General features: G+C 39.4%; 1 protein-coding gene across 1 annotated transcript in view; it reads right to left on the bottom strand.

The window, feature by feature from the left end:
- KIF13B (kinesin family member 13B) overlaps window positions 1–21,608 on the bottom strand; it is a 190,200-nt gene that overhangs the window by 156,344 nt on the left and 12,248 nt on the right. Inside the window, exon 2 of the mRNA XM_011977745.1 lies at window positions 20,715–20,808. Coding sequence (XP_011833135.1) covers window positions 20,715–20,808 — 94 coding nt within the window. The remainder of the gene's footprint in view (window positions 1–20,714; window positions 20,809–21,608) is intronic.

Below are 21,608 nucleotides of genomic sequence, written 5' to 3'. Positions count from 1 at the left end.
TTTTTAGTAGAGACAGGGTTTCATCGTGTTAGCCAGGATGGTCTCAATCTCCTGAACTCGTGATCCACCTACCTCTGCCTCGCAAAGTGCTGGAATTACAGGTGTGAGCCACCGCACCAGGCCTCAATTTTCTTAAACATCAATAGTGGGCTTTTTTCCTAAGTATTTAATAAAAGAAGTGAGTATACAGAAGTGTGAACCACTGGCCGGGCATAGTGGCTTATTTATTATTAACTAACAGGGTCTAGCATTGGGAATAATTGCTTCAACTTCAAAGTTGTATTGAATGTAAACATCTAAAGATATCTGTAACAATGAGAACATGATATGAAAACAGCTGTGATTTTTATTGGTGACAAAGTCACAGGTACTGCTAATACTATAATTCATTACCTATGTTAATAATTGAAGGAATTGCTAAATTTCATTTGTAAGTTGCTGAGAAACAAAAGTGTAACCTTCTCCCCATCCATATTTATAGACCCCCCATTCATTCTATCCACATTAAGAATCCCTATTCTAGAGCATGCATCCTTGATTAGAGGTGGTCATATGCTACCTCATCCACCCTGGAGTGTGTACTCGTAATTAGGATATCAAATGTTAACTAGTTATTCCTCTGTGTGGATTAAAATTAATGCCTGCATCTATATCACTTTTTTGGGTATACTTTAATAGGGATGATGAGACTTCTGTACAAATGAATACAAACAGTGAGGACTTACGAGGAGATCCAAAGGGGTGAGCCATGAAGTGCAATGCAGTTATGCTGAAGTATTTTAAATTAAAGACACTGTAAGAGGATCCGGCAAACATAAATACAGTAATATGTGTTACAGCTGCTAGGAAAAAAGTGGAGAGAAAGAATGAAAGTCATTATTACTGTTATTCCTTATTTAAGATTGAAAAAGACATCGCGGAAAAATATGTCACAAGGTCTTTGTTGTCTGTGGTCTGGAGTTGAAGCTGTTTCAGACAGAGAATAGCATGACAGTGTGGGAAGGTAGAAAGGCAGGGCCACATGTAAAGGACGGGAAGGCACAGAAGCTTTTTCCACATGTGAAGGACAGACTAGTCCAGCCACAGTTATAAGCATTTTATGCATATTAATGGTTTTAGTCCTCACAACAACCCTATTATTTGCATTTTACAGATGGAGAAACAGGCATAGAGAGATAAAGTAACATCCTGAGTCAAAACTAGGTCTGTCTGGCTCCTCCGGACTCAAAACTACTCAATGCAAGATTGCGCTGTTGCTTAGGTGGGAGCATGACTGGAGATAGGAGATCAGGTCAAAGGCTGTTGAAATGATGCTGGCGAAGATACGGTGGAGGTGTACCCTGCCAGTCAAGCATCAGGAACAGGTGAAAAAAAAATTCCAGCCTGGAAATCTAAACATTTGTTTTCAGGCTGGACAGTACCCACAAAATAGGGAATAAAAGTTCAGTGTTTCTGAGTAGAGATTTTTACCAGCAGTTTTAAATATTCCTGTGCCTGGCTGGATCGATTCCTGCATTACCAGCGTCTCCCTCCAACTAAAGAATGTTCGTCTGGGCAGGATTTTATTGTAATCACCAGCTAATGTTTACACTAAGCACCACCTTAGTGCCCTGACCAGATAGGAACAACAGTAACACAGTTTCCAAATGTTCATTATATGGTGACTAAGCTCACAGTTGTCAGATGCTTGCACCAGATAGCAGCAAAGAAAACACTGACCATTTAGCCCATTTGCTAGCAGTTTGCAAGAACTTAAGAGTGACGTGGGAGGGAACGTTTAAGGTCAAGAGCACGACTGCCTAGCATCTAAGTAACTAGGGTCTGTAGCTCTTCACATTGTAGATGGAGTTTCAGATGACTGGAGTTAAATGAAGGTTTTATAAAAACACACCTAACCTACCTTCTGCATTGAATGCATGCAGGATCTAGAGACTGATTGATTCATCTTTGATGTAAAATACAACAAAGTCCCAACTTCCTAGTTGCAGGAAAAGAGAGAAGGTCCTGGCAGCACAGTGAATTCTCTAATAAACAGATTTAAGAGACCATAAAAGTAATTTGAACTTACATGACTGCCTGGCATGTAAGTAATTAGGGTCTGTAGCTCTTCACATTATAGATGGAATTTTAGATGATTGGAGCTAAATGGGAGTTTTATAAAAACATACCTAACTCATCACCTGCACTGACAGTCAGCTGGTTCCTGGTCCAAAAGTCTTTTACTGGGCGGGTTCAGATTCAGCTCCTGGCCTTGTATTTGTACCATGGGAGCCCTTCACTTGAAGGTCATTGTTCAGGAGCCTGTGGGTGGGTAGTCCGGAAAGCCGACGGGTGTCCGCTCCCCAGACGCTCACCCACCCAACCCTTGGAGCTATTCCATCACTTTCCCAGGCCCCAGAGAGGTGTCTCCTTATCTAAGCTCTCCGAGATTGCTGGTCAGAATGATTTGTTTTTAACTTACCAGAAAGCAGTGAAGATCTTAAGAACAGTCAAGACTAAATGTTAAAATCTTCACCCTCATGGTCTCTGACATGTGTTCTTCTCTGCATCCCATGTTTCACTTCCATATTTAAAATTTTCACTTTCATACTGACAGACTAATGGTCTGACTTAAGATTTCTTAGCAAACAGCTTCTGTTTAAGTTTAGTTGTTAATTGTAGTTACTAAAGTGTAGATTTCCAGGTTGGAAAATAGAAGCAATTATTTTCATCTGTTCTTAATTTATGGGCATTATTTATATTCTGCTCAAGGTCATCACCAAGGTCTGATTGCAAAAATTCAAAAAATTGCAACCTCAGGCATAAATGGGTTAATACTCATCCCTAGGACAGGCCATTAGTTGGAAGGTAAAGTACTTTGAAACAGCCAAAGTAGGATGACCGATTACTCTTTTAGGATGCATCAGCTTTATGCACAGATACATTTTTGTACCATTTATTTCAGGCTTTTGATGTACCTTATTCAATAAGGATTCAACAAGGTAGTTAACCTATTTTTATTAAATCACAACATAAAACATTTATTTCAATTACAGTCAATCCTCATCTTAAGTTATGAAATATTTAATATTTTCTGCCGCTTATTAATAAAAAGCATTTTATACGAACTGCTATAGTGGTTTACACTTTATTTTTATTTTCATTTTTTTGAGATGGAGTTTTGCTCTTGTTGCCCAGGCTGGAGTGCAATGCGTGATCTCAGCTCACTGCAACCTCTGCCTCCTGGGTTCAAATGATTCTCCTGCCTCAGCCTCCCAAGTACCTGGGATTACAGGTGCCCACCACCACAGCCAGCTAATTTTTGTATTTTTAGTAGAGATAGGGTTTCACCATGTTGGATAGGCTGGTCTTGAACTCCTTACTTAGGTATATTTCAATACATATCTGGTTTCCTTTTTAATCCTATGTATTTTATGCTTTTGGAAGATTATTCTGAAAGGAGTCCATATGATTTATCAGACTGCCAAAGGGTTCATGACCAACAAAAGGTTGCAAATTTCTGCTCCAGGCTGGGTGCAGTGGCTCATGCTTGTAATCCCAGGGCTTTGGGAGGCAAAGGTGGCAGGATCACTTGAGGCCAGGAATTCAAGACCAGCCTGGACAACATAAAAGGAACCAAAAATCTACAAAAAAAACTCGAAAAATTAGCTGGGCATGGTGGTGCATGCCTGTAGCCTGAGCTACTCAGGAGGCTGAGGTGGGAGGATCACCTGAACCCAAGAGTTCGAGGTCATGGTGAGCCATGATTGCACCACTGCATTCTAGCCTGGGCAACAAAGCAAGACTTTCAAAAAAAAAATTTTTTTATGTCTGCTCTCGAAGCAGTTTTTAGTGCCTTCAGCTACCTTTCTTTCCTGATCAACACTAGAATTTTTTTTAACAATTTGTGGGGTTTTTTTTTTCCTTTCAAATTTATCACTGGGCATGAACTAGAGGGCTTGTTAGTTAGCAAAAGAAATGTAAGAAATAATTTTTCACTGGTAAAGTGCATAGTGTTGAAAGTGTCACTAAAATAATGACTAAAAATATGATACAGGTTCCTCCATTCTTAGGACAGCAAAGTATAAGACTAACAAACCTAGCATCCTGTTCCCTTTCATTTAGTCAGGGCTCTATCCAGACTTGGACTCAGATTCCATTGCATAATTTTGATCAGAAGAGTACCTGAATCCTGCTACATCTGTCTCAAGGGAAACTTCTGGGGAAGGTGTTTGTCTGAGAGCTGTGGCTTCACTAAGCTTACAGGAACAGGTGGCATGACTAATGCTGCGGCTGCTTGCTAATAAAGACGCAGCAGAACCCTGTTAATATCTTGTTACAAATGACCAAAATGGCTTAGATCAGTTCATAACACTCCCGTGAGACTAATAAGGACCACGAAGGCTGGAACCAAATTCTCTTTTGTTTACCAGTGTTTTCTTAGGGTCAACATCCTGATACACACACAGAGGACACTCTACAGTTGTTGAATGAATTAATGACTATGATACACATTTAGCTGTATGTGGGTTCTTCCTAGCTCCAGAATGTCAGTTCCTTTAAATAAAAAAAAAAAGCACGTCATATTTATCTTTCCCATGTCAGGACACTCTGCTGGAGTGATGCGTATCAGATGTCAATGAATAACTGCTGAATGTCTTTAGTTCTGATCTAATCTGAATTAACCAGTTACATTTTTCCAAATGTTTGGAGAAGAAACTCTTCTGTAAAATCTTAGAAGGCAATGAGAAGCTGTGATCTCATCTAGTTTTGGAGAGATGAGCTTAGGCAGATCTGAGTTCAGATCCCCACTCTGCCACTTTCTGATCATGTGACCTTGGGAAGCCTTGTAACACCTTTGAATCTCATTTCCCTTCTGAAAATGTTGAGATAACAATGGTGCCTATATCGTTTGTTGTAAAGATGTCATGAGAACTTATACTCCTGCAAAGGCTCTAACACAATATAAACAATAATAATGCCTATAAATAAATGCTGGTTGTCATCAATGAGAAGATCCACAAACTAAGTCTCTATTCACTTCCTGTATTTCCAAGAATGCTGTGCTGGCTGTCTCTGCATTACCGACACCTTCTAAGCATTCAAAGACCTTGACCACGGAGTTCCTTTTCCTGTGATAATGATAGTTCAAGAAACCAACTCTGAGCAATATTATGCAAATTGATGCTCTTCAGAGGAAACCCACAATCCCTGAAATAAACATCTTACAGTTGCTATCTGGAGCATCAAGAAACTACACTTAGATCTACAGCTTAAACAGCTATGATTATTGTCAATTAAAAGCAAAAGGGCATCATTTGTTATTAGAAACCTGGTATTATAATTGACTACATGTCTAACCCAGTTAACATTTATTGAGTATCTAACATATATGCCAGTGTTATTTGAAAAGAATATTACTTAAAATATGACATGTTTTGATAAATAAAATTTGTTTAAGAGAGTTGACAAGAATAAATAAATCAAGGCAAAATAGCAGCTACCACCTACTAAGTAGGTACCATGTGCCAGGCATTTTACACAAATAACTCACTCATGACCACGGCAATCTTGCACGATCCATATTACAGTGTTATCACCTACACTTCACAGAAAAGGAAATGGAGGCTCAGGGAGGCGATATAAACTTCCAAATTTTACACAGCTGATAAACAGTAGACCCAGCATTCACACCCAAGTCTGAGTCATGCTTCTCTTCAACCAACTCTTGCCTTTCCCATCCCCAGACACAGTGGTAATCATTAAACTCCCTCGCAGCACCTCTGTTCTGCAGCTTGGCTACTGCTTGTGGGGTTGATCAATTTAAAAATTAACCCAATCTATAAATTGGCCTATCCTCTTCCTAATCTTTAAGTTCAGGTCCTTACTATCCACACCAAGTTGTGGGGGGCAAAAGGACCAGATAGGCCCAAAAAGGCCAGGTCAACGGAGAGCCAGCTCAACACACAGCAAGAGAATCCCTGAGGACACAGACAAGGGCTTGCAAGAGGACGTCTTAGTGTGGATTCCTCAGTAAGCAAAAACCAAGGCTTGTGTAGGAGTGCGTCCCAGGCAAGGAGGGAAGGGAGTGAGCGTGAGGAAGTATCAGATTATGAGCATGTGAAGCTGGCGTGAGCCCAGGCTGAGCTGGCAAAAGCCAGGGTTGAAAAGTGATCAAAGGCTCCAAGGAGAGGTGAGGCCAAGAAGACCTGAAGCGGCACCTGCAAGGGGTCTGATATGGGGTAGAACGATGAAAGCAGAGTCTGAAACCCTAAGAGAAGCTTCTGGAAAGGGAAAGGCATAAAGTCCTGGTCCAAAGCCAGAGTGTGACCTAATCTTTTGTTTTGTTTTGTTTTTGAGACAGGGTCTCACACTGTCACTCAGGCTGCAGTGGTGCAATCACACCATCACAGCTCATTGGAGCCTCGACCTCCCCAGACTCAGGTGATCCTCTTGTCTTAGTCTCCCAAGTAGCTGACCACAGGCATGCACCACCATGCCCAGGTGATTTTTTTATTTTTGTAGAGACGGGGTTTCACCATGTTGCCAAGGCTGTTCCTGAACTCCCGGGCTCAAGTGATTTGCCTGCCTCAGCCTCCCAAAGTGCGGGGACTGCAGGCATGAACCACCACGCCCAGACATATGACTTAATCTTAACCCGTCTCTGTCCCCCATCCTACTTTTAAGCATCCTTCCTGATGTAAATAGATGAAGGCTACCATACGGGTTCGGCCTGATAAATCCTACATTCAGAGAAGGGATTTTCCCACAGTAGGGTTTTCCTATACTATTTATATAACTATATTAAAATGACTAACACAAAATCATAGCAAACATGTATGAAATGTCTGGCTCCTCCCATTGTGTCATATTATACCCAATCCCCCAAAGAAGGCGGCAGGTGGCAAGTGTGGCCATGACTGGCCTAGTAACTAAGGAGGGGTAATCACTGAACAGGCCAAGGATTTCGCTTACACACAGGTTTCTGTTGTGGTAACACTGGATGAGAATGAAATTGAGCAAGAAAGCTTCTGTGCTCCTTACATGTGACTAAAACACTAAGTCAGCCAATCTTCTCTGGAAAGGAATATGCAATCTAACAAAATAATAAAGAGCAATGATAAGAACAGCAGTTACCATGCACCGATTCTTATGATGGTTTGAATTTCATATGTAAAATTTATTTTTTAAAACACAATAATTTTGTAGCTGTTTACATCCTCTAAAAAAAAAAGGAAAAAGGTTTGCTTTAATGGAAATGTACATATATGTGTGTATGTAAACAAAACAAATAACTCCAATCAAAACTTCTTATGCATTATAAATTCCACTTCCAAATTTTTTTTAAGAATTATAAAGAATCTGTAAGATTCCAGCTACATATTCCAGTCTGTCCGTGGATCTTGAAAAAATAATTTAAAAGAAATTAGAAATATCTGGGTGCAGCTGGTCATGCCTATAATCTCAGCACTTTGGGAGGCTGAGGAAGGCCAATCACTCGAGCCCAGGAGTTTGAGACTAGCCTGGGCAACATGGCGAAGCCCCATTTATACAAAAAAATACAAAAATTAGCAGGGTATGGTGGTGCACACCTGTAGTCCCAGTTACTTGGATGGCTGAGGTGGGAGGATCCCTTGAACCCAGAAAGGTTGAGGCTGCAGTAAGCCGTGACTGCACTACTGCATTCCACTCCAGCCTGGGCAACAAAATGAGACCCTGACTAAAAATAAATAAATTAGAAATAAATAAAATTTTAAAAATAAAATACATATAGGCTTGGCACTTTGGGAAACCAAGATGGGAGGATCACTTGAGGCCAGGAGTTCAAGACCAGCCTGGGCAACCACAGCAAGACCCTGTCTCTAAAACAATAAAAATAGAACAATACACACACACACACACACACACACACACACAAAGATTCCAGCTACAAAAAAACTCAGAGATCCCGAAATTTGAATTTATACTTCCAAGTAAAAACAAAAATAAAATTAGTCTTGCCATCCTTTTCTCCCTCACAGTGACCACATTCTGCTGACATTAGAAATTTTACAGTTTTCTTTTACTTAGGAATATTTTAAAATTTATTACATTACTATAAACTTTCTGACAAATTCACAATTAAATAATTCCAACTTGTTCACAGTAAGCACAACAGTGATCTGTCAAAGGTTTCTTGCTTTTTCCAGGACCCATCGTAGATACTTGTTTCTGCCGCTTCTGTCTTTTTAATATCCTGGTAGACACAGGGACTCCATAGCACCCATACAACTGCCCACTCTCACCCCTCCAGCACCTGAAACTCATTTGAAAGCTTTCAGCCGGGGGTGGTGGCTCACACCTGTAATCCCAGCACTTTGGAAGGCCAAGGGGGTGGATCACTTGAGGTCAGGAGTTCGAGACCAGCCTGGACAACCTGGCAAAACCTCGTCTCTACTAAAAATACAAAAATTAGCTGGGCATGGTGGCACAGGCCTTTGATCCCTGCTACTCGGGAGGCTACGGCAGGAAAATCACTTGAACCCGGGAAGTGGAGGTTGCAGTGAGCAGAGATCATGCCACTGCACTCTAGCCTGGGTGACAGAGCGAGACTCCATCTCAAAAAAGCTTTCTAAAAACTCCCATATGACACCAAGATTCCATCTTGGTTCTTCAAATCCTGTTCCCACTGTTTACCCACAAACCCTCTCTATCAATAGCAAGAGAACAATCAGAGAGGTTTAGAACCAGGGAATCCTTGCCACCCCAACCCCAAAAGGAGAGGGAATAGCTACATTTCTTGGCATTCTAAGTTGGAATGCTGAACTTATAGAATTACTTGCTCAAAATGTTTTAGTTAATAATGCTATGCACTTCAGAAATACCACAGGTAAATAAGCATGTGTAGCAACCCAGGGATGATTTACACATTTATGTGACATTGCTTATACGGGGAAAAATGTTATAAATGTTCTAAAATTGTGGCGAGTACCTCAGACAATTTTAATTAACCTGTGCTAGCACATTATCTAGATCAGAGATGCTCAAATTTTTTGGTATCAAAACCCCTTTACACTCTTAAATATCAGTGAGGGCAATAACAGCTTTTGTTTATAGGGGTTATAGCCTATAGATATTTTTTGAATTAGAAACTGAGAAATTTTAAAAATATTTTAGAGCCAGGCACAGTGGCTCATACCTATAGTCCCAGAACTCTGGGAGGCCAAGGTAGGAGGACTGCTTGAGCCCAGGAGTTCAAGACTATAATGACCTATGATCACACCACTGCACTCCAGTTTAGGTGGCAGAGTGAGACCTTGACTCTAATGAACGTATATGTGTGTGTGTGTGTTTTAGTTCACTTAACAATGAGTCATTATATGCTAATATAAACAACATTGTTAAAGAAAAATAGACATTTAATAAGAGTAGCACTGTATATTTTTGCAATATAATGTATTAACTTGAATACTACATTAAGAATATTTCATAATTTATAAACAAAGTCATGTCAACAATTTGGGAATTCACATGGCTACACTTCTTAATAAGCTAAAGAAAAAACGGAGAACATGACAGATCCAGAGTGCAGAGACTGATGGTCTCGAAAACTAATGTGCAATTCAGCAATTCCACTGCTGGGCCTACACCCAAAAGAACTGAAAGCAGGGTCTTGAAGAGATACTTGCACACCCATGTCCACAGCAGCATTACTCACAAAAGGAAAAAGGTGGAAGCAACCCAAGTATCCATCGGCCGATGAATGGATGGGCAAAATGTGGTTCATCCATACAATGAAATCTTACTCATCCTTAAAAAGGAAGGAAATTCCAACATGTGCTATAACACGGACGAACCTTGAGGACATGCTAAGTGAAATAAGCCAGACACAAAAAATAGATACTGCATGATTCCATTTACATGAGGTCCCTAGAGTAGTCAAAATCATACAGACAGTAAAATGGTGGTTGCCTGGGCCTAGGGGTGGGAGGAATGGGGAACTCGTATGGAATGAGCACAGAGTTCCAGTTTTTAAGAAGAGTTCAGAAGATGAATAGTGCTATGGTTACAGAACATTATGAATGTATTTAACACCACTGAACTGTATATGCATAAAAATGGTTAAATGATTTATTTTCTTATGAGTATTTTACCAAAAAAAAAACAAACAAACAAAACTTGAGGAAAGAAAAAGTAATGTGAGCTTCAAAACCCAGGGCCAAGGTCAGGAAAGGACATCTTTTGTGACTGAAGCCAGTAAGAATCTACACCAAGGTTGAAAAGGAAAAGGCCTACAGGGGCCTGACAAATCATATAAATGATGGAATGGAACAGCTGGGGGCCGGAAGAGGACAGAAAACCCAGGACTGCCAGATTTTCAGATTATTTAAGAAACACAATGAATCTGAATCTTTATACAAAATCTGATTTTTAAATGTTCAAACTTCACGCCAAACAAAACATATCCCTGGGTAAAATACGGACTATGGTGCCTGAGTATGCAATCTCTAATCTATACATTATAAACAGAATTGTTTTATCTTCAGGAAATTCTTCCCAATGGAAATTTATACTACAGTATAATCCTAATATTAGATCACAAAGAAACATCAAACTTAAAATATAACCTAGCTCTATAATGGCTTAAAAAATAAAAATAAAATATAACCAATGAAACAGCATTGACACGAAAGACTGCTGTCAAAGCGACAAAAGCAAAACAAAGGCTGTGGTGCTTTGGGGGTCTAGAAAGGTTACAGTAATGCAAATGTCACCCTTCTGCACTGTCCAAGCAAGATAATCTATCTAGTGGACAAGGACAGCCACTGCTAGAATACTGAACTCCATAGAGTGGGATGGAGGAAGATAGCTCATCAGGCTCTGTTGTCTTGAGACATACCCTTCAGAAATTCCAACTCTGAGACCTGCAAATCACCCTTCAAACTACTAATTGAGGGTAATATCAGAACAGGGAGCCGTTGAGCATGAGCACTAACAGGACCACTGCAATCAATCAGGAGGCATCTAGTACAGACCACCAAAGACCTGGGAAGAAGCCACAGTGGCCCCCGCTTTCTAGCAGCCACAGCCTGAAGAGAAGGGAGTTTTCAAAATACACAGATAAAAGCAAAGCAGTACCAATATTAGAAAACAATGTCGGACAAACATATAAAAGAAATGCCACGTAGTGGCATTTCTCAATGAGGAGAAATCATAAATGCTCTGGATTCGAAAGACAGATTACAGGAAGCAAGAGCAGGCTTGAAGATCAGGCTGGCGATGGTGGATTCCAGAAACTGGTTAGAAGGCTTTGTTGTCAACTAAACACAAGGCAATGAGGTCCTTCACTAGGGCAATGTCAGAAGAATGAAAAGGAATACTAGAATGAAAATATTTACAAGGAGAACAAACATGGTTTGGCATTTGACTCAAGGAGGATAATCTAGTTCCTGTAATAATTTCACGTATTAATCCATTCACAGGACAGAACAAACAATCCGGCTTCTTCAACGACAGAGGAATCAATAAATTAAAAATCCTCTCACCCAACCTCAAAGTGCAGACCACATCTCAATCCTATTCAAAACAAACGTCAGGGAAAAAAAGACCTTATGAGACAACTGGGCATTTAAACACTGAAAATTTGATGCCACCACCTCACTATATTTTTTTCCTCCTCCTTGCACCTAACTGTTGTTAATTGTTTAGATATGATAATGGTATTGCAGTTATGTTTACAAATAATAAAAGACACATTAAAACATCTGTGGGTAAAATCGGATCTCCTTCAAAATAATATGGGGAAGAAGACAGGGACGAAGATGTAGCTAGGACAGTAACAGCCACAAATTAATGGTTTTCAGGGGTGGTGACAGGAGCATGGAGGTTCATTATACTATTGTACTATTCTGCCTAAATTAGCATATCTTTTAAATTCTCCATTAACAAAAGTTTTTAAAAATTAAATTGCAAATAAAAATTTTACATATTCAATGATCTTTATATAAATTCTATTTCAATTTTCCTAAAAGTGGAACAAAAGGATTACTGACTTGTATATATAGGTCAAAACATAAAGACAGTCACTACTCTTAATAATTATGACCCATCCTATATAAGTTTTTACTTAATTAAAAGTATATATAAATTAGGTTTGATAAAAGTAAAGCAAAGGTGAAATTTACCATCTATAAAATACCTATGCTTTTTAAAAGAACTCTGTGGAAGAAGTTTGAGGACTCCAGAGTTCTAAACTCCTTTCTTTGTAAAAGAAAACTTTCTCACGAGAAAATGTACAATTCTCAAAATTAAATAATTTCAAACTTGAGTGTGCAAAATCTAACAAGATGCACAACAGAATAATTTAACTTCTTTTTCTGCTTTCCAGTTTTTTGTTTTGCTTTTTTACTAGTATGCTGAAAGATACATCATGCAAAAAAATGAATAACACAATAAATTTAATGGAACTAAGGATTGGTAAAGATTAACCTAACTCTTAGCTTGATACTTGGCACACTGTTGATGTTCAAATATTGAATACATCACATCAGAAAAAACTATAAACATGTTATGATACAACAACTTTTGTGGTTGAATGGGTTTCTCATGTCACATTTCCTCAAGGAATACTGCTCCCTCCATCTTTAAAACAGAAATCTAGATTCTTTTTGTTGTTGTTGTTTTGTTTTGTTTTTTGAGATACAGTCTCGCTGTCACCCAGGCTGGAGTGTGGTGGCGCCATCTCGGCTCATTGCAAGCTCCACCTCCCAGGTTCACGCCATTCTCCTGCTTCAGCCTCCTGAGTAGCTGGGACTACAGGCGCCTGCCACCACGTCCAGCTAATTTTTTGTATTTTAGTAGAGATGGGGTTTCACTGTGTTAGCCAGGATGGTCTCGATCTCCTGACCTCGTGATCTGCCCGCCTTGGCCTTCCAAAGTTCTGGGATTACAGCCACACCAGGCCCAGAAATCTAGATTCTTATACAGTGTCTGATTCATATTAGTAACAACTCCTACCCTAGAGATTGAGACAAAGAGCCCTAAAAAAGTACTGTCAAAAAACCTAAGCAAAATAAACCAAAAAAAAAAAAAAATGCAATAGTAGGACCTGGTAGTTGCCTAAACTGTGTTCATAATTCGATATTTTATTTAGTATATTATATGCAATTTGACCACTTAATGCTGAATCCAGAATTCTAGGGAAATTCAAAACATGTAATTCCTATTATCCATAACTTACTTAATCAAGAGCTGGCAACTAACCATATACACAAACCCTGAGTCCTCATATCAAATGTTAGTATCCAAGTAGTATTTCAAGCACAGAGGTAAAGATTCTCTTTTCTTGCATTTTTTAAAAAGTTTATTCCTTCTTATTGTTGCACCAGTAAAAGTAGTAAAAGCATGAACAATATTTATGTCTAATGATAATGCTAAAATACCAAATTCTACAGTAGCAGTCTACTGTAATTTGTGTTTAGAGAGGTTCACTAATAAGGCTATCAGACAGTTTACTTTGGCAACCAGCTAGACTCTGCTGGTAAAACTTCGCAAAATTTGTATTTGCTGAATTTGACTATCTGCTCCATTAATTATGCAATGATACGCGTTCAACCACACATATTTTCTTATATTTTTAGCTTTTAAGAGTCTCCCTGATTCATTTTCACAAGTATATTCAAAAGCAGTAAATGATCACAGTATTCTTTTTAAAGGGAAAGTTGAGGAATCATATACAACTTCTGAGTACATAGAACCATGCTCTCCCCACTATACTCTAACATAATTAGCAGGACAGGCTCCCTGAGGAAGAGCCCCATTATGAAATTAAAACATACCACGTACTATTCTCCAGAGGAGCAAACTCTATTTGAGGAGAAATATTAGCCCCACTCAAGTCATTTCACAGCAGAGAGAACAAACAGGTCTATTGTGGGTACCATAATTACATTTTGCATGACTTCCTTCAATTAAAATCGCTATTTAAATTAGCATCCACATAGCAGTAGAGAAATCTAAAAGGTCATTATCTAATATGACCTAATGATGCCTTCCACTAACAAGGAATTAGTCTGAAAATGGCTTCATGTATGCCATAAGGCCCTCCCCTCAGTAGAATTATGCAACATAATTTGCAAGAGAACTGTAAGGACATGGGTCAAACTCACTTAATTCTGCACATACTTTAAGGGCTCCAATTTGTACATCTATCAGGGTCAGAGTATACTGAAGCTCCAAAGAAGGGCTGGGTGTGCTTTGTTCATATTAGGTACTCATTGATTACCTAATGATACTGACTAAATTGATGTCTAGTAAAACTATCAGAAGGAACAAAAAGATTTTCAATGACCTTACTAAAAAAGATGGTGCGATCAACATCTGTTGCCTCATTAGACTGGCAGCTGTTAACCCTTACACTGTCTATTGCTCATTAGGTTAAACATGACACATGGGGGATGGAGAGGGCAGCATCATCTTTTACTGTAAAACATTAACAGTCTCTGCCTATTTGTGCCATCTGTGGCTACTTTCATCCATGTTAGAGGATCTTCCCCACCTGTTCTAAAGAATAAGTCAACTCACAGAACACCAAAAAAAATCAGTGTTCAGGTTAATGAAGATCTTGACACCTAAACCTCCAAATGCTTTCAACCTCCAAAAGTTCTGGTCTCAAAACCTTACACTTGGGGGTGGAGAGGACAAAGAAAGAATGAAAATTAGCCAGGCATGGTGGTACATGCCTGTAGTCCCAGCTACTCAGGAGGCTGAGATAGGAGGATCACTTGAGCCTGGGAGGTAGAGGCGGCAGTGAGTAGTGGTTGCACCACTACATTCCAGCCTGAGCAACAGAATGAGACCCTGTCTCAAAACAAACAAACAACAGCAACAACAACAAAACAGAAAAGAAAGACAGGAGAAACTCTAGGCTGATGTATTTAGCACTGTGTTAATGTGCATAACCCGCCCCCCACCCCCAGCCACACACGTAATAGAAGACAGAAGGCTAAGAAAGAAAATGGATTCACACTTGACCAAGGAACGGAAAAGTGCAACTTACAGAGAGGTGTTCTTTCCTTTCAGGTTTTGGTTCTGATGTTTAAAGCAGCACCTCTGAGGAGGTATAGCTCCCTGTTTCAGTCTCCAAAAGAACTAGAAGTGTACATAAGACAAGACGGGAGAGCCTATGTTCTGATTTTGTTTAAAAGGACAAAAGAGAAACAGAAAACCTAATATTGCATGTTCTCACTTGTAAGTGGGAATTAAACACTGGATACAGGTGGACACAAAGATGGGAACAACAGACACTGGGGACTCCAAAAGGGGGAAGGGGAGGAGGAGGAGGAGGCAAGAGCTGAAGAACTCCCAGTGAGTACTATGTTCACTGTCTGGATGGCAAGACTGATAAAAGCCCAAACCTCAACATTACACAATATACCCTTGTTTTTTTGTTTGTTTGCTTGTTTTGTTTTGAGACTAAGTCTCACTCTATCGCCTGAGCTGGAGTGTAGTGGCACGATCTTTGCTCACTGCAACCTCCGCCTCCCGGGTTCGAGCAATTCTCGTGCCTCAGCCTCTTGAGTAGCTGGCATTACAGGTGCCCACCACCATGCCTGGCTAATTTTTGTATGCTTAGTAGAGATGGGGTTTCACCACGTTGGCCAGGCTGGTCTTGAACTCTTGACCTCAAGTGATCTGCCTGCCTAGGCCTCCCAAAGTGCTGGGATTACACGCATGAGCCAGTGCACACGGCCGCAATATATCCTTGTAACAAACCTGTACATGTACCCCTGGAACCTAAAAGGAAAAAGAAACACAAAAGAGGAAAAAAAGAAGGAACAGGAAATTTGATAAAATACCAAGTTTGAGCTTTCTTCCCCAAGCTAAGTGGGTGATATTATTTTTAGCTCCTTTTAACATTTTTTTTTTGGTCTTTAAAAATCATGCATTTTATTTTATAAGAATAGTGAAACTTTTTCAAGTCACCCATCTGGCCTTTCACTAGAAAAAGGCATTCATGTACACATAATACTGGGCAAACAACTTACAAGTATGCTTAAGAAAAGCAGCTGTCATTGTGTGCTTCATCACCACACACCCATAGCAGGAAAAAAAAAAAAAAAAAACAAGTCTTTTCCACGTAAGAAGGTCCTCCATAAAGTGAAAATGTAAAGAAATACAAGGGAAAGAAGATCAAATTTAAGAAAGCGGTGAACTGTAGTGGAGAGGGAAAGGGTTCCTATGTGAACAGAAGGCAGTTCACATAGGTTTAAATTGCATTGGCAAGGATTTGTTAACCTGATAGGTACATAAAAGTGTTTCATTCTGTAGAACTTTTTGTATACCATATTTTTTAATTTTGCTCAAATTTTTCAAAACATTGTTTTAAAATAAGTAGGTACTGCTCAATAGAGAAGTATACCAGAATTCAGTTTACCAGAACCCAGGGTTCTAAATCAGTAGCCAAGGGCTGAATCTGGCCAGGAGTGTTTAGCTTGGACAGCACTATATTTGGTTTTGCTTTTTCATTGTAATCTGAATGCCTTGAGGCAGGATATGCACTCTTTAATTAGCCAGAGTTACCTCCATTTTCTTTACAGTAAATGAGAGTTTTTAAAAACTGGAACTCTCACGCATTGCTGGTGGGAATGTAAAACGGTGCAGCAGCTTTGGAAACCAGTTTGGCAATTCCTCAAAATGTTCAGAATACAGTTATCATATGACCCAGAAGCGTTCCATAACTAGAAATGAATCTAAGAGAAATGAAAACGCACATCCACACAAAGACTTGTACACAAGCTGCATTATCCAGGAAGCCAAAAGAGTAGAAACAATCCAAATGCCCATCAACAGATGAATGGATAAACAAAATGTGATAGAACAGACTATTTCATTATTAAAAGGAATGAAGTACTGATAAATGCTACGAAGTGGATAAACCTCAAGAACATGATGCTAAGAAGCCAATCACAGAAGACCACATCATGTATGATTTCATTTATAGGAAATGTCCAGAACAGGCAAATCTCACATCTACAGAGACAGAAAGTGGATTAATTAACACAGTGATAAAAATGACGTACACAAGCAGATAGTGGTGCAGGCTGCACAACTTAGTAAGTGTAATAAAAACCACTGAATGGTTCACTTTAAAGGGGTGGATTGTATTGTATTACGATTATATCTCAATAAATTTTTAAAAAAATAAACCAGGCACATCTATTTGCTTCTTAGAAACTTATAAACTGGATTAAACCCCTCAAATTGTAGTCTGAGGACTCTTGGGGGTTCCCCAGAGCTTTTCAGAGAGTCTGGAGGTTGGGATTATTTACATAACAGTACTAAGGCATCTGCCTTCCTTGCCGTGTTGACATTTGTGCTGGTGGCACGAACATGATGGAGGGGAAACTGCTGGTGCCCTGGGCACGAAGACACCACAGCAAAGCAGCAGTCATTGTACGCTTCATCACCACGCACCCACAGCAGGGGAAAAAAAAAAAAAGCCTTTTCCACATAAGAATGTCCTCCACAAAGCAGAAAGAATGATTATTCATTTTACTCAGTCTCGGCCCTTGAGTACACAACTATTTAATATTATTGCAGTGAAATGTGAAGATACGAGACAAAATATATTTTTAAAAAAAGATATGAGACAAAAAAAAAAGTATGTTCGAGTTTTGGGTTACACTAGTCACTAGGTTAAACTTTTCACTTGAAACTAACATTTCCTATGGGAAAATGCACTCCATTTTCCAAACTCACCTATGCTTCAACTTTTATAACACAAATGATTCATACAGTGGAGGCTCCCACTCTCCACGAGAAAATGCACCTTAATCCCTTTTAAGGCAACATTTTAAGTATACCAATTAACTTTTTAGCCAGAGTTAGCAAGAAAGGCCTGTTTGGTGGGTAGAGGAGAGAAAGAAGCAAAAACAGAAGATAAAACTTAGCTTAAGAAACTATTTTTATCGTGCCACCGCACTCCAGCCGGGGCGACAGAGGGAGACCCTATCTCAAAAACAAACAACAACAACAAAAAGAAACTACTTTCCCTACCATGGTGACAAGCATTAAAGTTTTATTACAATCTCACCATGGCTTTCAAACAACAACAAAAATTTATTATAGGATAAAAGTTTTAAGTTTTAAGATATAATTCAAATAAAACAAGGCATAAAGATTTAGTCATTTAAAGGGAAGCAATTTAGAAATATATTGCTGACAAAGATTTAGAAAATCCCAAAAACTGATCCAGAAAATTAATTGAGGGGAAAAAGATAATTCCAAAAAGATATTAATTGTTCTAGCAGTATAAGCAGTACAGCTCTGCATGAGCAAATAAGTGATAAAATGTTTCCATGTGTATCCAGGATTATACACAGAAGAACTACACTGATCTGGCGGATTCAAGTATTTCAGTCACGAGAGTGCTCCCAGCAGTGATGTGGAATAGGAAGAGTTTGTCATTTATCTTTTCCATATTTGACAAAAACGTCCCTTCATTCTTATCCTATGTTCACAGCAATGTTTTGACCTGGTTTTCCAATTCGTTGATACCAAGAAGGAGAAGAGTGGATTGCTGAGATTAATATTTTACTCACTGTAAACATAAAATCAGAGGTCCTGCCTGTCTCCTTAAGAGATGGCATGTTAGTCCCCAAGACTCCACTCAACATTAAGCAAACTGAGTAAAATAAAGTTTCTGACCTTGCAAAGCTGAAATTTCTCTAGAACTAGGTGATTTTTTGGTAGACATGTATACTCAAGTATTGAATACATTTTGGCTTAAAAATGTAGTAACCAGTCAGGTGTGGTGGCTCACGCCTGTAATCTCAGCACTTTAGGAGGCTGAGGCAGGCGAATCACTTGAGGTCAGGAGTTCAAGACCAGCCTGGCCAACATGGCAAAACCCTTTCTCTATTAAAAATACAAAAAATAGCTGGATGTGGTGATGGACACCTATAATCCCAGCTACTAGGGAGGCTGAGTCAGGAGAATCGGTTGAACCAGTGGGGGACGGAGGTTGCAGTGAGCCAAGATCTTGCCATTTCACTTCAGCCTGGGCAACACAGCAAGACTCAGTCTCAAAAAAAAAAAAACTGGCCCAGTGTGGTGGCTCACACCTGTAATCCCAGCACTTTGGGAGGCTGAGGCAGACGGATCACTTGAGGTCAGGAGTCAAGACCAGGCTGGCCAACATGGCGAAACTCTGTCTCTACTAAAATACAAAAATTAGCTGGGCATGGTGGTGTACTCCTGTAATCCCAGCTACTCGGGAGGCTGAGGCATGAGAATTGCTTGAGCCCAGGCGGCGGAGGCTGCAGTGAGCTGAGATCATGCCCCTGCACTTCAGCCCAGGCAACAGAGTGAGACTCTGCTTCAAAAAAAAGAAAAAAAAGAAAAGAAAAGAAAAGAAAGAAAAACTTCTTCTCCTGATGTAGTCTCTTGCCATGCTAGTAACGTTCTATTTCTTATCTGGGTGCCACTTATAAGGAGTATGTTCACTATGAAAATTCATCAAGCTGTACATTTTGATGTGTCTCTACATCAATAACAATAAACCTGCCCCTGTACAGAACACTTTGCAAGATCTTTTAAAAATCACTTATTTGATCTTTGTGGAAAAAAACTCTTGTGAGATATGTAAGACAGGTTCAAAAAATTAAAAATAACTCACTACAATAAGATAATGAAGGATTCGATTTCAGATTTTCTCACTCCAAATCCAGTGCTCTTTTCAACTCAATTAAACACAACTCAAAAGAACATCTGCAGAGTGCCAAATACAGCACTGTTTCTAGAAGGACTTATGAATCCTACTTTGCACAAAGCCTCATGCCAAACGTCTTTCACCTGTCCTCTCCACTGTCAGGGCCAGTACGAAAACATCTCTGATACAGCTGATCTCCACAAAAGGTCAGCCTATCCCCGCTCTGACCCTCTCTCTACATTGCCAATCAACAACTTTTCCTAATTCTCCTTGATCCTCAGTCATAATACTCAAAAACTGTCAAAAACAAAATCTTACTGACAAAAGCACAGGCCAAACTTCCTCGTCTGCTTTCCAGGTCTTCTGTAATCTGATCCCAGCTTATTTACTGTCCTCCATTTACTAAGAAAACCCAAAATAATCTTTTCTTGCCCCAAATTCATGTTCTTCCCTTCCCTTTTGTTCATACTACCATCCACATCTAGAAATGATGCTCAAATATTCATCTTCAGCCTGAGTCTTTCCCCCAAAGACATTAAAATCCACCGTACAGCTGGAAGTAACAATCCAAAACAATCTATGATTAAATTAAGTAGGACAGATTATAACTGACAGGTATTTAGAGGAAATAAATCACTGAGGGCTGCAGGCGTACCTTCATGAAGACAGCACTTGAAATGGGCTCTGACAGCATTTGAACTTGGCAGAAGTAAAAGCCACTATTGCTAAGGAACCGATTTACATCCTAGCTAATCCTCCAGCCAGCTGCACCTCCTTCAAGAAGCCTTCAATTACTTCTCAACGTAACACTCACTGTCTTCTCTGTGCTTCTAATACAATTACTACCTCTAATACTCATTCAGGCACACTGTCATCCCATAGTATAGACTTCATCTCTTCAACTTGAGTACAGGCTCGCAGAAGACGGCAATATGTCTCCACAGGGTAAGCATTCAATATCTATTCAATGCAACTTAATTCAGCAGCCACAGTTGCTTCCAGTTACTTAAACATCCATTGAGCATAGCACTGTTTCTTAACTCACCGGGCATCTCCTTTGGAAAGATTCGTATTTACAGGATTAAGAATAACCTTGTTTGCATCCACATCCACCACACATTTGGTATGCAAGTCAATCTCTGCAGATAGAAAACAAAAAAAAATAGTCATTTTAAAAAGTAATTTATTTCAGAAAAGGCATTTGACAAAAATTCAATACTCTTTCATAATGCAAACACTCAATGAAGTAGGAATTAAAAAAACTCCCTCCACCTGATAAGGAGCACCAACAAAAACTAACAGCTAACATCGCACTTAATGGTGAAGGACTGGATGGCTTCCCACCCTACATCAGGAATGAGACAAGGGTGTCTGCTACCCAATTTCTACTCACCACTGTACTAGAAATTCTAGTCAGGGCAGTTAGGTAAGAAAAATAAACAATGGGCATCCAGATTGGAAAGGAAGAAGTAAATCCTAAGACAGAGAAAATCCTAAAGAATCCACTAAAAATCTGAGAACAAGTTATGCAGAATACAAGAATATATAAGAATCAGTTGTGTTTCTATATACCAGCAATGAAAAATCTGAAACTGAAATTAAGAAAACAATTTCATTTATAATAGCATCAAAAATATTAAAATACTTAGGAATAAATGTAAAAGAAATGCAAGACTTGTACACTGAAAATTCCAAAACATTGTTGAAAAAAATTAAAGACTTGTGAGGGATATCCCAATTACTCTGATTTGAACATCACACATTGTATACATGTATCAAAACATCACACGTGGCCAGGCGCGGCGGCTCATGCCTGTAATCCCAGCACTTTGGGAGGCTGAGACAGGTGGATCACTTGAGGTCAGGACTTTGAGACCAGCCTGGCCAACATGATGAAACCCTGTCTTTACTAAAAATACAAAAATCAGCCGGGCATGGT

The sequence above is a fragment of the Mandrillus leucophaeus genome, unplaced genomic scaffold (assembly GCF_000951045.1).
Source record: "Mandrillus leucophaeus isolate KB7577 unplaced genomic scaffold, Mleu.le_1.0 Scaffold183, whole genome shotgun sequence".
Classification (NCBI taxonomy): domain Eukaryota; kingdom Metazoa; phylum Chordata; class Mammalia; order Primates; family Cercopithecidae; genus Mandrillus; species Mandrillus leucophaeus.
Note: the sequence above shows the minus strand (reverse complement) of the source record. Positions and strands in the feature narration are given on the sequence as shown.